We start from the raw sequence: 15,859 nt of genomic DNA, 5'->3' as shown, positions 1-15,859 counted from the left end.
GTCCCATTAGATGACGCATCTTTCTTGTTTTAAAAATAACGTGTTCTTTAACAATGACCCGGTCGCTGTAATGGTGAAGATAAGAATGCTTCTGAAAAGGAACACAAATAAAAACGAGGCGTCCTTCTCCCGCGGAGGACCGGGGCACCTCCGGCGTTGCAGCGTTTGGAAATTAATCTCACGTTCACAACAAGATCCTCGTTCTCGCCGGAGTTGGAAGAAAAGTGAAGAAACCCACACAACCATCTATTCGAGTGGCAAACAAAGGCAGTCCTGTGTCTGAACACCGCGTGCTTCCGTGACCCGTGGGTGTGCGTGGACGTGTGAGGGGACGCTCGCCTGCCGGGGCTCTGCTTTTTATTTTTAATAAAAAACAAACAAACATTTTTATTGATTTCAGAGAAGAAGGAGAGAGAGATAGAAACACATCAATGATGAGAGAGAATCACGGATCGGCTTCCTCCTGCAGGCCCCACACTGGGGATGGAGCCCGCAACCCGGGCCTGATCCCTGACCGGGACTTGAGCCGTGACCTCCTGGTTCAGAGGTCAACGCTCACCCCCTGAGCCCCGCCGGCCGGGCTCGCTAACAAACATCCCCGCAGCGCTGTGTGAGAGGCTCCGCCGTGGGGCGGATGCAGGAGCGTAGGTTCTGGAAGGCGAGGCCGCGTGAACGAGGTCTGGACCTGGGGACTGGCCGCCGGGAGTCTGTGAAAAGGGACCCGTCTGCCTGCTCCCGGGGTCGCGGTGGGTCGTGTGTGGTCAGGTTATTTCTCGGCCAAGGTTCTTTCAGAGGTTTCTGTTTGTTTAAGTTGGAGAAACAAAGAGATTGTCATCTGCTTACCGACGACATAAACATCCTGGCTTAAGTTTTGAAAGAATAACAAGCACCACTGAGATGTGCGGTTGGGGCTGGCTTTTTCTTTTTTCTCTTAATCCTCGTCCGAGGATATTTCCCCCATTGATTTCTAGAGAGAACGGAAGAGAGGTAAGAGGGGGAGACACACACACACACACACACACACACACACACACACACACACATCGATTGGTCACCTCCTGCCCGGGCCCCATGCCTTTGACCAGGAATTGAACCTGAGACCCTTCGGTCCGTGGGCCGACGCTCTGATCACTGAGCAAACCGGCCAGAGGCGGGGCTGGCGTGTCCTGAGCTTCCTGAGAATTAGCAGCGGGCGCTCGGGCCTCCGCCGCTGGCGCCTTTGGCCTCCGTCCTGCCCACTCTGAGCGGCAGCTCTGCCTCCTCCACTGAGACGGCCCCAGCCGGAACCAGCCACTGTACTTCACAGGCACGCGCACACACACACGCACACACACCCACACACGCCCATGCCCACGCCCACGCCCATGCACAAGCTGTCCACACCCACTTCCTCTGTGTTTGCATGGGTGCTGGGCCCTGGGCCCCGGCTCTGCGTGACCTCTGGGCTGAGGGCCTCCCCCGCCCCCGCCCCCTTCCCTTCGGAATGAGTCACCTTCACCTGGGCGGCTGGCTCCTGTGCGTCTCAGGTGACACTGCCTGTGGGGACAGCTCAGTGCGGAGGTCACGCTGCATTCAGATCCTGGCTCCGGGTGGGAGCCGGCCAGCCTGTCTGAGTTGCTGTCCGCCCCGGCCTCGGTGCCTCATTGTCAGTCAGGAGCCGGGACAGTGCCTGCCCCGTAGGGTGGCAGGGAGGGTGCGATGCCATCAGCTGGATTTCATTAAGTGTCCGATGCCACGGGTGCTCACATGCTCTGCTCGAAAGCATTGCATGCCATCCGTCGTGAGAGGACTCCTGATCTAAAGATGTTCAGTGTGCCCGGCCGGGGGGCTCAGGCGTGGAGCGTCGACCTAGGAACCAGGCAGTCAGGGTTCGATTCCCGGTCAGGGCAAGAAAGACAAGGTGGCCCGGCCGGCGGGGCTCAGTTTTGAGTGTCAACCTATGACCCCGGAGGTCAAGGTTCGATTCCCGGCCAAGGCACACGCCCGGGTTGTGGGCTCCATCCCCAGGGGGGACGTGCAGGAGGCAGCTGATCCATGATTCTCTCTCATCATGGATGTTTCTCTCTCTCCCTCTCCCTTCCTCTCTGACGTCAATACAAACAAAAAGAAAGATGATGTGACCTGCCCCACGCTTTGGCTGATAACACAGAGGCGGGGGGGTGAGGGGGGGTGGGGGGAGGGAAGGCCCCCCGGAGCTGAGCTGAGCTGAGCTGAGCCCGCGGGTCTCTCGGGGCTGGGACCTGGGGGAAGAGGCGCCCTCTGCAGTTGGCCCCCGGGGGTGAGGGGGTGTGGGTTTCAGAAAACGGTCAGCTCGTGGGCAGACCGATTCAGCTGGGTCAAGCGCACACTCGATCCTTTACTCCTCTGGGCGGAGCGAGGACACAGAGCGGAGTGAGGCTCCGGCCCGGCCTCTCGGGGTCGAAGTCCCTGGGAGGCAAAGGGCTGAGCTCACTAACCCGTGCGCGGCGCTCACCCGCCCCACCCAGGGCCCCGTGGACTCTGACACTCCCGTGAGGTCACACGGAACATGCTTTTTGTTTTGTTTTTAACATGTTTGTATTGACGTCAGAGAGGAAGGGAGAGGGAGAGAGAGAGAGAAACATCCATGATGAGAGAGAATCACGGATCAGCTGCCTCCTGCACGCCCCCCACTGGGGATGGAGCCCACAACCCGGGCGTGTGCCTTGGCCGGGAATCGAACCTTGACCTCCGGGGTCATAGGTTGACACTCAAAACTGAGCCCCGCTGGCCGGGCCACCTTGTCTTTCTTTCTTTTTTTTTTTTTTTTAATATATTTTATTGATTTTTTACAGAGAGGAAGAGATAGGGATAGAGAGCTAGAAACATCGATGAGAGAGAAACATCGATCAGCTGCCTCTTGCACACCCCCTACCGGGGATGTGCCCGCAACCAAGGCACATGCCCTCGACCGGAATCGAACCTGGGACCCTTGAGTCCGCAGACCGACGCTCTATCCACTGAGCCAAACCGGTTTCGGCCACCTTGTCTTTCTTGCTGCCCGTGCTTTCAAGCCCTTCACAGGTGAATTGACTCGTTTTCCCTTTTCTACGTCCCACCTAAACCCTAAATCGAATGAATTAGATTTAGATTTAATTAAATGAATTAGAACCCAAAGGTCTTAGCTCTTTTTTTTTTCACTGGAAGGGAAACTTTCCCGGGGCCGCGGGGCCGCGGGGTTCAGGGGGGTTCAGGGGGTTCAGCGGGTGGCTGCCTGCAGGCTGAGGAGGTGGGGGGGCCTTGTGTGACTTCTCGGGGTGCAGGTTGTGGGTGTGGCCGCACTCCGGCCGGTCACCAGCAGCCACAAGCACTTCTCTGCGTGTATTTGAATCGGCTTCGGGAACGGTCCTTGTGAGGAACAGGGAAGTGACTGTCACACTGAGCCAGCGGCGGGCCGGACGGTGGGTTTGGCCCAAAGGCGGCCCCGGAGCCGGGCTCGGCCCGTCACGGTGAACAGTGTCAGCGGCTCCGTGGGCCGGCGGCCCCGTGCGTGTCTGGTCCGGTGACCACAGCGAAGCTCCCTCCCTCTCCCCGTGAGCAAGGCTGCGGGAAGAGCAGATACCCCTCAGCACGGTCACTGTGTGTACGTCACGGGGTCCCTGCAGGTCTCGGGGAAGAGCCGAGGGTGTTCCGTCACCAGATGCCCGAATCCGGTGTCTGTATCCGGGAGCAGCCGAGCGTGGGGACCCGGAGCGGGGGCTCCTCGCCCCCGCAGAGGACCGTGCGTTCCAAAGGGACTGGGAGCCAGCGGGGGGTGGGGGGGGGGGTCTGAGTCTGGTAGGAAGACAGCATGGATGTCTTTCGCTGGTAAAGAAGGCGGTTTTTAAAGCGTTTCCAATTCTCCTTTCCATGATTTCCCGTCCACACACTCACCCACTCTCCCCAGGGAGCCCCCAGGCTCTCTGCTGCCGGGACTTGACGAGGTGTGGCCACGTTTCCCATCTGTCCCGAGCTACTCCAAACCCATTGCAATTGATGGAGCGTCTATTAAGGAGTGAAGAGGTGGACAAATTACCCCCCCCCCAAAAAAAAACAAAAAACACAAAACAAAACACCAAAACACCAAAAAGCCAGTTATGACACTGGAGGAACTTGCCAAACCCATGTTAGGGCCCTGGACACGGACCAAAAGCAAAACAACAACCGGAGAAGCACTTATCCCTCAAAAGCTGCCGACTTCTGAGTAAGAACGGGGGAATCTGTGCTGTTCTTGCCTGGGGGTACCTGCATTTTTCATTCCCCGAAACGCAGTTCTACTAGCGTGGGCTGGCCCTGAGGACGCGGCTCCCACACCGGCAACTGGCGTGACCTGGGGTGCAGGGCGGGAGCCCCGGGCAGAGGCTAACGGGGAGTGCCTCAGGCTCTCCGTCTGAGGACGTGGGCCGTACCCGGGGCAGAGGGAGCCCGGAGGTGAGGGCCGGCCGCAGGGGGACTTGGGAAGCTCTCTGCACGCCCCTGGCTGGAGGCTGCGCACGGCCCCGGGGAGGCCCGAGAGGCCTGGGTCAGAGGAAACACTGGGGCACACTTGAAGGCTGCCAGCCATCAAGTGAGCCCTCCGACCCCCCACAGCTAGGTCAGCGGAGGGCAGGAGCCTCCCTGGCTGAAGGGGTGAGCACGCGCTCTGGCTAATCACTGGCCTCCGAGGTGGGCAGGCCCAGGACGGCCCCTGGAGCATTTTTCTGTGCGCGGAGAAACGGGGGGAAGCAGCCGAGCGGGACTGCCTCTAACTGGACCCCGAAACTGCCAAGCAGCTCTTAGACACATGTTCAAAGAATTAGGAGAAGATCTGATGACCATGACTCAGCAAACAGGGACTGTCAGGAAAGGCATAGAAGCTGCTAGAGAGAACCAAAGGGAAGTCCTAGAGTTGAGGAGGAAGTAACCCAAATGGAACATGGACTGAGGGGCTCTCCGGGGCGGTTTGTGATGGCGGAAGAAGGAGTCAGTGAGCTCAGAGGTGGATCAATAGTTATCAGCCAGCCTATAGGACAGCCGTAAAAAATACCGAAGACGCCCGGCCGGCGTGGCTCAGCGGTGGAGTGTCTCCCTATGAACCAGGAGGTCACGTGCCCGGGTTACAGGCTTGATCCCAGTAGGGGGCGTGCAGGAGGCAGCTGATCCATGATTCTCTCTCCTCATTTATGTTTCTATCTCTCTCTCCCTCCCCCTTTCTCTCTCTGAAATAAATACAAATACATTTTAAAAAAGGAAGGAAGGACTGGTCCACCAACAGGTAGTGGCCTGAAACAGACTGGTACATTCTTTTGCTTAGGATTTTGTGGGTCCGGGATCCAGGGAAAGTTCAACTGGACAGGTCCCTCTTTTTCACGTGGCATCAGCTTCTTCACTCACGTATCTTAGGACGTGGCCCTGCTCAGCACCTCTCTCACACTCCTTCCTCCTTCCTCCTTTTTTTAGAAAAATGTATTTTTTATTGTTGATAGTATTACAGATGTCTTTCATTTACCACCCCCCCAGTCTCCTCCTTTCAGCCCCTATCTAGTCCCCACCAGATCTTCACTACCCTGTAGCCCTTTCCATGGGCTGTGTGTGTATGTATATATATATATATATATATATATACACACAATAATAATCTGCTTCGTGTTGACATTTACTGCTGTGTTGCTGACAATGACCTGAAAGAGAAGTTGGGGTGCTTCACTGGGCTGGAAAAAGTTTAGCTACATCAGAAAGCAGGTCTAATTAAGCAACTTTGTTGTATATCTATAAAAGGCTAAGTTGACTTGTGCATGCGCGACATATATAAAGCTCTCGCTGGCGCCAGTCGCTCTCGTGTGTTTCCATCTGGCATTTTTGATCGTGAATTTGGTTGACACTTCTATTATAGAGAAAGGGTGAATAGCGATATTAAATTATTTCTTCTAATCAATTTTCTTTCAGTGTGCACGGATCTGTGCACCGGGCCACTAGTGAGTATATAACTTCTTTGGTTTATCTCTTCTCGTCCCCCCAACCCCACATGGAGGTATGTCAGTCTGTTCCATGCCTCCCTGCTTCGGGTCTTGTTTGGTTGGCCAATTCATTTTGCTCATTAGATTCCACAGATAAGTGAGATCGTGTGCTATTTTCCGGCTCGGATTAGCTAATTCCACTTAGCACAGTATTCCCCAGGTCCGCCCAGGCTGCCCCACAGGGTAAGAGACCCCCCCTTTTCACAGCTGCATGGTACTCCATGGTGTGAAGGTCCCACAGCTTCTTATCCACTCGTCCCTGGGGCCCTCCTTCCGTCTTCGTCTCATCCTCCAGGGCCTCCGCGTGTGGGGCCTCAGGACAGTCACGCTTTCCTGGCAGCCAACCTCCCACGGCAGGAAGGAGGGACTGCCGGGCCCATCATGGCTGCGCCTGGGAGCAGGGACTCCGCCGTAACCTCCGGCCAGCGCAGTCTGGCGCAGCTCACAGCAGGAAAGCAGTCGACTTCTCCTGATGGGGCGCCGGCCAGGCAGCGGAAGAGCGTGTGAACGGGGCGGAGCTGCCGCGTCTTGGGGAGACGCAGCTGCCCCCGAGCGGTGGACGTTGTTTTGCGTTGGACGCGTCCACGCCTGTGTGAGTGTGCGTGCGGCTGCTCCACCCGGTGGCTCCCGGGAGCGCGCTCCCTGGGTAAAGCATTCCCGTTGGGGCGCTGTCCCCCTCTTCCTGGCCCCGGGAGGTTCAACTAGATTGGGGTTGCCTATTTGTCTGGAGTTTGAAAGAACTCTTTCATAAACCACCTGAATTGCCTCCATGAAAAATTGAAGATTTTCACCTAGCCAGACACATGGTTTTTTCCTATGGATTTCTTCTATAACATGTATATACATTTAACGTGGGAAATGGTGAGAAAGCCCTTCCCCCACGTGAGCACATGTGAATACTTACCCACAGCTTCTGTGTGCGTGGTTTTGTCTTGTGCGTCATGCTTTCACCCGGCTAGGATGGTGTAGACGCAGGTACAACACGCCTTTCCCCAGCAGATGTTCACTCCTTGGGAGGTAATCCGTCCACTCCCGCCACTTGCCCGCAGCCTTCGTGCCACGCCGTGCCGTGCAGTCCGGGATCCGCTTCCGGGTCTGTGTCCTCGATGTGTAAATTCTCCCCCCGCACCATGTCTTAGTGATCACAACTCGCTTCCAGGCATTGTAAGGCGGAAACTCACAAGGTTTCATGCCTAACGGTGTGAGGAACTGCACGCCTGATGCCCACGAAGGATGCGTGCTCAGAGACCACTGAGGACACGTGTGTAAAAATCCCATGAAGCGTTTGTTTTGTGCTAAATACCGGGTTCTAGAAAGAAGGAGGAATACGTAGAGCGAGTCACAGCTTGGTGCTCTCGAGCATGACTTTCAGACCCACAGCCGGGTGCCGGGAGGCCTTTTGGGAGGAAAAAGCGGGCGAGGCGGCCATCGAATGCACTTGCCGTTGACGGTGGTCCCGAGCTCCAGCGCCCGGGAGCAGGAACTCGTGGCATTTTCAGAATTCACTGAAGAAAGCTCCCGGGGAGTGGATCTAGTGATAGTGAGGCTTCGAACCCTGTCACATAGTTAACGAATTACTGAAATGTGTTCTTGAACAGAATGAACCTTTTATTTTCACTAATCTAGCTTATTTTTGTTTTCCAGATATTGTTTTGTGTTTGCTTTGGGATACCTCATAGTGTGCCAAATTACTAGAGTCTATATCTTTGATTATGGACAATATTCTGCTGATTTTTCAGGGTAAGATGAACACTTTGATTTAGTAGCCTGTTTTTCTTTTCTTTTCTATTCTAACATGTTGGTTAAAGGACAAAAATATAGTTGCATTTAGTAGCTCACCTGAAAAGCTGTTACTGAACCCTTTAGTTGAAAAGCCCGTTACGAATTTAGAAATGTCCTTGTAACGCGGTCTTCTATCGTGTTACAAAAGTCATCACGCAGCCTCTCCTCTCCCCACGGGCGTGAGCGAGTCTAAACACGCAGCCATCACGCTTGTCCCGTGGCATCTGACATTGAAAGCGGTTCCCAATTCCGGTAGAAATCTCTGCAGCCGTTTCCAGCCGTTGCCCACCAGCCCCCCTGAGCCCGCACCCTCGCCCCCTCTCTCCCTCTCTGTGCTCTCTGGGTCCCTTCCGCGCGGCCCCTCGGCAGCTTCTGCATGCGCTCTGGCGGCCTGCCCGTGCCTCTCAGCGTCCTCGGGCTTCCTTCGGACCAGGGTCCTGGGCGAACGCTTTCCGCCTGGTCTCCCAGGGACCACCCTGGGGCGTGGCTCTCGCCTCCTGCCTCTCGCTCTGCAGGAATGTTCTCCGTCCTTCCTCCCCGGGCCCCGCTGAGTGGTGGGGCGAACTCGGCTCGTTCCTGCCAAGGGGCCTCGTCCCTCTGTGGTCCTCCTTGCCTGTAACAAGCCCACCGCGTGCCTGTGGAGAGACCAGCGCAGGCCACGTCCCCGAGGACTGGCCTCTGTGAGGGGCGCCGCTGGCTCTGCGGGCGGGGAGCTGCCGGGGAGCCTCCAGCTTCTCTGAGCCGACGACGCTCTATCAAACGGGACACGAAGACCCGCCTTTACGTCCGTCCCGAGTCACCGGACAGGATAATAACGACCCGAAATCCCATTGGAGGACGACCCACGTGCAAAACAATGACACGAAACAAGTCCTGGCGTCCCGGGAAGAAATTGTCCAACAGCCGGGACGGAGCCGAGGCGTGTGAGCGCAGCGGGCGGCCCCGCGGGGCCGGGAGCGTGAGCAGGGAACGTTCTTTGCTCCTCAATGAGATTAAGATGGATCTCACTTTCATTCAGCAGGGTTTACCCGTAGGCTCGGACGCGAGGAGACTGCGTTCCAAAGAACAAACACAGCCGCGCCAACGCACCCTGGCTGCACACGCGGAGAGCACGGCCCGGAGAGCGCGGCCCGGCGCCTGGGCAGTGTGTGGAGGGGACTGAGATGCACCTGGGGCTCAGGGGCGGCGGCCGGTGCTGCCCCTGGCTTACGGGTCCCAGTTCACCGGGGAGACGAGCGTGCGAGCGGGACCCTCGGTAGATGGGGCCCCACGAGCACCCTCGTGAACCTGCAGGAGAGACGCCACGTGTCATCATACGTCGGGGGCGGAGGAACCAGGGTGTCCGTTTAGAAGAATCAGCGCCGCGTAGGATGTAACCTCCCGAGAGCAGGGAGGTGCTGGCCGTGTCGCCGCGGCCCCTGGACGCCCGCGCAGAGGTGCTGACTCAGTGGGAACTCCAGCAAAGGCGCACCTCGGGGGAGCGGACAGAGGAGGCCTGACCGTGCGCGGGCGGCACGCAGCGCAGAGTCACCGCCTTGGACGTCACTTGTGTTACGAGAAATAAGCGCTGAATCGGGCATTTTTAAAGATCCTCCCCGGAGATACGTTTTCCACTGCCTTCCAGAGAGCAAAGTCATACCTAACGTTATATAAAACTCTAAGTATGCTGTGTAATTTTTGTCCATTAGGAAAAACATTTGCCCATTATCAGTGGGCTGATATGTATTAGACAGACAAATTGGCTGAAGGGGACCATCCTGGCAGAACTCAATTGAAGGCCCCCCCCCCCCCATCTATCTATCTCTCTCTCTCTCTCTCTCTCTCTCTCTCTCTTTCTCTCTCTCTCTCGGACACAGGAGAGAAAAGCCCCCTAGAGGCAGGCTCCCCCTTAATGGAATCTCTCGGCATTTGGAAGCATTGAGTGTGTTGTAGCAGAGAGGATCCTGACTCGGTCCTAATGCAGGTCAATGGAACAGCCCCCCAACGTGGGCTGCGGAAGCCGGTGGATCTGAGTAAGCACCCCGCTTTGTGTAGGGGGGCTGTCGCCCAGGAACGAGAGCCCGGGAGTGAGGCCAGGCTCTGCTGAGGGGTCACCGGCAGCTCTTTCGCCGGGCGTCTCACGTGCACGCGGCGAGGGAGACTTACTCTGTGTGCATGGTGTGTGTGCACACATGTGCGTGTGTGTGCGTGCACGCACATGTGTGTGCGTGTGTGTGCACATGTGTGTATGTATGTGTGTGGTGTGTGTGAGTGTGCGTGCGCACATGTGCGTATGTGTGTGTGGTGTGTGTGTGAGTGTGTCGGTAGAGGCGTAAGGGAAGAAATTGTGCAGTCGCTCTGATTGTCGCAGGAACAGGTGTTTGTGACCAACAGGTGCCGTCAGGAAAAGCCAATCCACGTTCCGGTGGAACTGCCCTCTTAGAAGCGCCCCCTCCGCACGCGGGGTCCTGTGCACGGGGCGGGGTCTGTCCCGCTGCCCTCCCTCGCGGTGCTGTCCCTGGTCGTGCGGTCGGTGCGGGCTCTCTGTCCAGTCCCCGCTGGGCACCTTCCTGGGCTCTCACTCGCTGCGCACCCCTCGCTGCCTTCTCCTCCGCGCTCTCCCTTCTCTCCGCCACCTGCTCCTGCAGCCGCTCCCTAGACCGGGGTCCGAGGTGCTTTATCCTCACGCCCCGCCCGCCCCGCCCCGCCCCGGGACGGCTGGACCAGAGGCCGCGGCCTGCCGCTCACGCCCAGCCGCAGGGAGAGCGCAGGGCTGCTGGGCGCACAGAGGAGAGAGAAGGGGGAGGTGGCTGTACACCCGTCAGCACCGCGAGCCCGGCCCGCTGTGAGGGTGCGCAGTGTGGCCACGGGACGTGAGCAGATCATCCCAGAGCTGAGTGGGGAGCGCTTTCAGGCCAAAGAGCCGCAGTAGCGAGTGTGGCCAGTGGGCAGGGGGAGGGGCAGATCGTCACGCCGAGGAGACCTGGTGGGCCTGGTGCTGGGAGGTGTTTGTTTAGGGCGCTGTGGTGCCAGGCACGTGCTGGGCGCCGGCGATGCTGTGGCAGGAAAGACGGTTAGTTCCGTACCTTAGAGACCGTCTGAAAGGAAAAGCAGATCTCAGAGCAGGCGGTGTCGTCTGATACATGAATCGCGGTGACGTACACGTCCTCGGAAGGAAACGCCGCGGCTGAGATGAGACGAGAGGCGGGCGGGTGCTCGCGGGCAGAGGCGTGCGCGGAGCACGGCTGCGTGCGGGACCCTGGCCGGGGCGGGAGGAGCAGGAGGGTGACCGCTGTGAGGACGAGACGCCGGGCGTTCCTTCCGGTGCGGCTGCTTAGTCAGTCCCGTGCTGTTTCCTTACCAACAGCTCTAACCCTCCTCTGGCCGCCCTGGCGGCACCTGGCAGGACAGTGTGTCACTCGGTTGATAAAATAAATCGAATGTTATTTTATCAGTCATTTTTATTGTGTTTGAAGGTGACATGGGAATTAGAATTTAGAACTGAGGGATATTTTATTTAGTTATTTTTACATTTTTTATTGATTTCAGAGAGGAAGGGAGAGGGAGATAGAAACATCAATGAAGAGAGAGGATCATGGGTCAGCTGCCTCCTGCACGCCCCCTACTGGGGGGTCGAGCTCACAACCCAGGCTCGTGCCCTGACCTGGAATCAAACCGGCGACCTCTTGGTTCCTGGGCTGAGCCGCAGGGCCGGGCTTCTCCACGTGTCTCCAGGGTCAGTGAGTGGTCTTTGGTCCTGCCCGAACGTCCACACTTAGAAAGCACTCTCGGGTTCAGACAGCCGTCATGTTTATTTCTACTCTTTGGTCTACAGCAATGGTCGGCAAACTCATCAGTCCACAGAGCCAAATACCAACAGTACAACGATTGACATTTCTTTTGAGAGCCAAATTTTTTAAACTTAAACTTCTTCTAACGCCACTTTTTCAAAATAGACTCGCCCAGGCCGTGGTGTTTTGTGGAAGAGCCACACTCAAGGGGCCAAAGAGCCGCATGTGGCTCGCGAGCCGCGGTTTGCCGACCGCGGGTCTACAGGATTGACACATAACCAAATCCCGTCATGTTACTGGCCCAGCAGTCATGCTGTGGCTGCATTGCCGTCATCCCCCCTACCCCCACCCCAGCCTGGCGGTCACGGCTCTGGCGTCAGGTGGGTGGGTCAGGTAGTCGGGTCAGCGTGGACCACACCTTCATGGACGTTGTGGGCAGAACCAAACACCAAGAGCCAAGTGCCCAGGACCTCCTGGCAGGGACCAGACGTCTCAGTGGACGGCGGCCGCTGACCAGTCTCCGGTCTGAGCAGGGGCAGGAAGAGGAGGGAGGGCGGGACCCGCCGGGCTGGGGTCCGAGGCCTCCTGCGGCTCCGGGCTGAAGTCCTTCCCGGGACCTGCCGGGGGCGGCCCACGTCCTGCCTGCGGCCCAGCAGGGCTTCCTGGTTTGACTGAAATCCCAAAGCGATGACTACAGCAGCCATGGCGACGCGTTCTCGGGCCTTCTGTCTGGCTGCCCGGGGGACAGTTGGAGGGCAAACATGTGTCCTGCCGGCTTCCCCATAGGGATCTATTTTTCCGTTCCAAGTGACCCATTCAGTTAGAGATGGTGAAATAGGGAACCAGAGCCATTTCCTCACCGGCAGCGTGATGCTCACGTCTTCCTTCCCCGAGAGAGTGCCCGGGCGCTGTCTCTGGGCGTCTTTGACGGGCCACCCCTGGGGCCTGGCTCCCGGGACAGGGAGGTGGGCGGCCTCCTTCTCTCTCCCCTGTTTCCGTCCTGTTTTGTTCTGCATTTCTTACCCAGACGCCTTCCGTGCGGTGCCCACTCCCCTGCTCCCGGCAGCTCCCCTTCCACCTTGGAGCACAGCCCTGCGGCGGCGGCAGCAGCGGGGGACTGAGAAAGCGCTAGGTCACAGGCGGGCGGTCTCCAGCCTGCGCGGTCCCCTCCCCCCGGGCCTCCCGTCCGCAGGCACAGGGGCCCTGCTCCATGTGGCCCCCACGTGATCGAGGCGGCAGCCCCGCTCCCACGCGACCTCGTTTCGTGGACGAGCGCGTCCCGGATGCTCAGTAAACCGAGGCCCAGGGTCCCTCTCGCCTGCGCCTCCCCAAACACAGCAGCCCCCAGTTCTCGCTGAAATTCCCTGGAGGTCTTCATTTATGTTAAAGAAAAATTCACGATTTTGTAGTCGTATAAGCAAAATAAACTCTTTTTCCTATGTCATAACTATTATTTTAAATACACCCTTGTAACATATTTTATCCTTTATTTTGTCACAGCCCGATGATGATAATTACCCAGAAGATCACCAGCTTGGCTTATGAGATTCACGACGGTAAGAATTCAGAAATTAACTTTGCGTTCCCGAAAGAAATCGTATTCAGTTCATCTGTTGCTTGAGGTAGGACCCTCCCTTTCTGCTCTTTATGAGAAAGGGGTGGGGGTAAGGGGGCGGGGAGTAAATCCTGAACTCTGCCTAGGGTTAGTAACGTCGGCGTGTTTTCCTTCAGTATTTTTATCTCAGTTTTGCGTTCAGTTCAGTGACAAAAGCAAAGTAAAATAGTGCGATTCCGTCCTATGACCCACGTCAGAGGCAATTTAGAATATAGAGCAAGTAGATATTTGGCCTAAATAAAGTTTTATTCGTTTCTGCTTCCCCTCTGTGCTACATTTGTATTAAAATTTGAATGTTTTCCCCCTGCCCTCTCTCCCTTATACGCACACACAATGTTTTTAGTATAAGAACGTACAGGTTCACATTTTCATCTTCATCCAATGGATCGCTTGCCATAGGACAGTGGTCGGCAAACCGCGGCTCGCGAGCCACATGCGGCTCTTTGGCCCCTTGAGTGTGGCTCTTCCACAAAACACCACGGCCTGGGCGAGTCTATTCTGAAGAAGTGGCGTTAGAAGAAGTTTAAGTTTAAAAAATTTGGCTCTCCAAAGAAATTTCAATCGTTGTGCTGTTGATATTTGGCTCTGTTGACTGATGAGTTTGCCGACCACTGCCATAGGAAATGCTCAGTCGGGGCTCTGAGCCCTAAGAGTTGGAGGTGGGGGGCACCCTGGCTAGGTTAGCCCTTTGCAGTGGCCTCGGGAGCTTCTCAGGTGGGTGTTAGCCCCTCTGTGTGTGTCACCCATCCTGTGCTCCCTGCTGGGGGAGACCTATAAATACATGCTTTTTAAAAATATATGTTTATTGGTTTCAGAGAGGAAGGGAGAGGGAGAGAGAGAGAAACATCCATGATGAGAGAGAATCAGGGATCGGCTGCCTCCTGCACACCCCGCACTGGGGATGGAGACTGCAACCCGGGCCTGTGTCCTGACGGGGAATCGAACCGTGACCTCCTGGCTCATAGGTCAATGCTCAACCACTGAGCCACACCCACTGGGCTACAAATATTTTTTAAACGTGTTGTTAGCCTCTTAATGTAGCCCTCCTTCGGCCTTTAAATTGGGATTTGGATCTAGTAGGTTGACGTGTAATCGTAATAACATCCTTCTGTTTGGGGGGCAGGTAAGCGGGAGAAGGTGGTCGAGAGTCATTCTCATTCGTTAGAGTCGTGGGGGGGTAAGGAAGTCAGTCCTCCCGTAGCCCTGCGGTTGGCCACGTAAGCCATCCAGCAACAGAAACATTTCCATGCCCTTCTGACAAGTCAGAGCACTTACGGTGAAATACGTTAGCTTTGGGGGATTTCTTAACGCAGTAATAATTCCCTCTAAAGGAGAGTCACGTTAGTCCCCTGAGGTGTGCGCTCACCTCATGCAGTCCTAGACGTGCTGGATTCCGCCACGGGCCTTGGACAAGATGGAGCTTGTGTTGTTGCAACGAGCGAGAATGGGGCCAATTATACCTCAGTTGGGATGGTAGCGTGAACTCCAGATGAGAAAAGGGATGGGCGTGTGAACGGGAAAGCACCGTTCCTCTCTGTGGAGAAATGGCAGCTGATGAGAGTGCCTGTCTCTGTGTCTCAGGGATGTTCCGGAAGGACGAGGACCTGACTCCGTCACAGAGGGACTTGGCTGTCAGGTGCGTGCCTCTTAATTGTGTCCCGCCTGGTTCGCGCTGTCTCTGCCCGGGACACACACTTCTCACCTGGCCACGGCCGGCTTGCCCTGCTGGAGGTACTTCCTTCACGAAAACCCAGCATCCTCCCCATGCACACCCCTGCCACCGAGTCCCGCCGGCCTCGGCGAGGCGGCCCTCCCCAAGCTCCACAGTCCCGACTGTATCGCCACACAGCACGCACCTCCTGGTACCATGAGGCCATCTGCCAAATCTCCCCTCCCCCCCCATGAGACCCCTGAGGCCGGGCGAGCGCTGGTCCTCATGCCTGCCCTGTCGTGATGATGCGTAAGCGTTGAACTGCCCTGTGCAGGCCGCTGACTGGATGCAGGCACTGGGGAGGAGGCACTGTGTTAGCACGGCGGGCGCATGGAGGCCATGCTTCCCAATAATGAAGAACCGGTCCGATGCTCTCGTCTCTCTCTGAGGAACTGGTTGGGATTGACTCCTGCATCCTTGGTGATGGGCGCTCTGTGGATGAGTTTCAGGAAGAGCTGGCTTTGGGGAAGGGTCTTTCTTAATTTCATCTGATTGGAGATCGAACGCGTGTGTTACATAAAGGAAGACTCCTGAAGCACGTGTGCCCTGGAGATCCAGAACTCACAGGCGCACGGCCGCCCGAGGAGGAGACGGCGCTTGAGAGAGCAGACAGACCTGCCCTGAGCGCTCACCTCCGATCCCGGGGGGGTGTCTCCTGATAGCGCCCCTCCTTTAAAACGTCCGACCTGATGTCCTCTATAGTTCGACGTAGACGTCGGTCAACGTGCGCTTGAGTGCACTCGGCGGAGGGGAGGCCCACCTGTGATCTCTGCGAGGCCCTGGTCTGTCTCGGGAGCCACGGAGCAGGGATACCCGGGTCCCAATCCGTCCGTCTCCCCGCAGCCACCTGGCGGACACCCAGCCCCGGGAGACTCCGCTCCCCACTGTCCGAACAGTGGGAGGAAGCAGAGTGGAAAGACATCCCCTCTTGCTGATTGGACTCATGTTGACTTGGTTACCCCAAATTAAAAATCAGGGTGCCATTTCT

General features: G+C 56.9%; 1 protein-coding gene across 2 annotated transcripts in view; it reads left to right on the top strand.

Annotated features, from left to right (window-relative positions):
- The window catches only part of MBOAT2 (membrane bound glycerophospholipid O-acyltransferase 2), a 55,607-nt gene that overhangs the window by 27,932 nt on the left and 11,816 nt on the right, over positions 1–15,859 (top strand). Inside the window, exons 4-6 of one of the 2 annotated variants that reach the window (XM_079791511.1) lie at positions 7,638–7,733; positions 13,046–13,101; positions 14,742–14,796. In XM_079791511.1, coding sequence (XP_079647637.1) covers positions 7,638–7,733; positions 13,046–13,101; positions 14,742–14,796 — 207 coding nt within the window. The remainder of the gene's footprint in view (positions 1–7,637; positions 7,734–13,045; positions 13,102–14,741; positions 14,797–15,859) is intronic. The other variant, XM_079791512.1, reaches the window with a different exon arrangement.

The sequence above is a fragment of the Cnephaeus nilssonii genome (assembly GCF_951640355.1).
Source record: "Cnephaeus nilssonii genome assembly, chromosome: 15".
Classification (NCBI taxonomy): Eukaryota; Metazoa; Chordata; class Mammalia; order Chiroptera; family Vespertilionidae; genus Cnephaeus; species Cnephaeus nilssonii.
The sequence above is the reverse complement of the archived record's forward strand: the minus strand, read 5'-3'. Positions and strand labels throughout refer to the sequence as shown.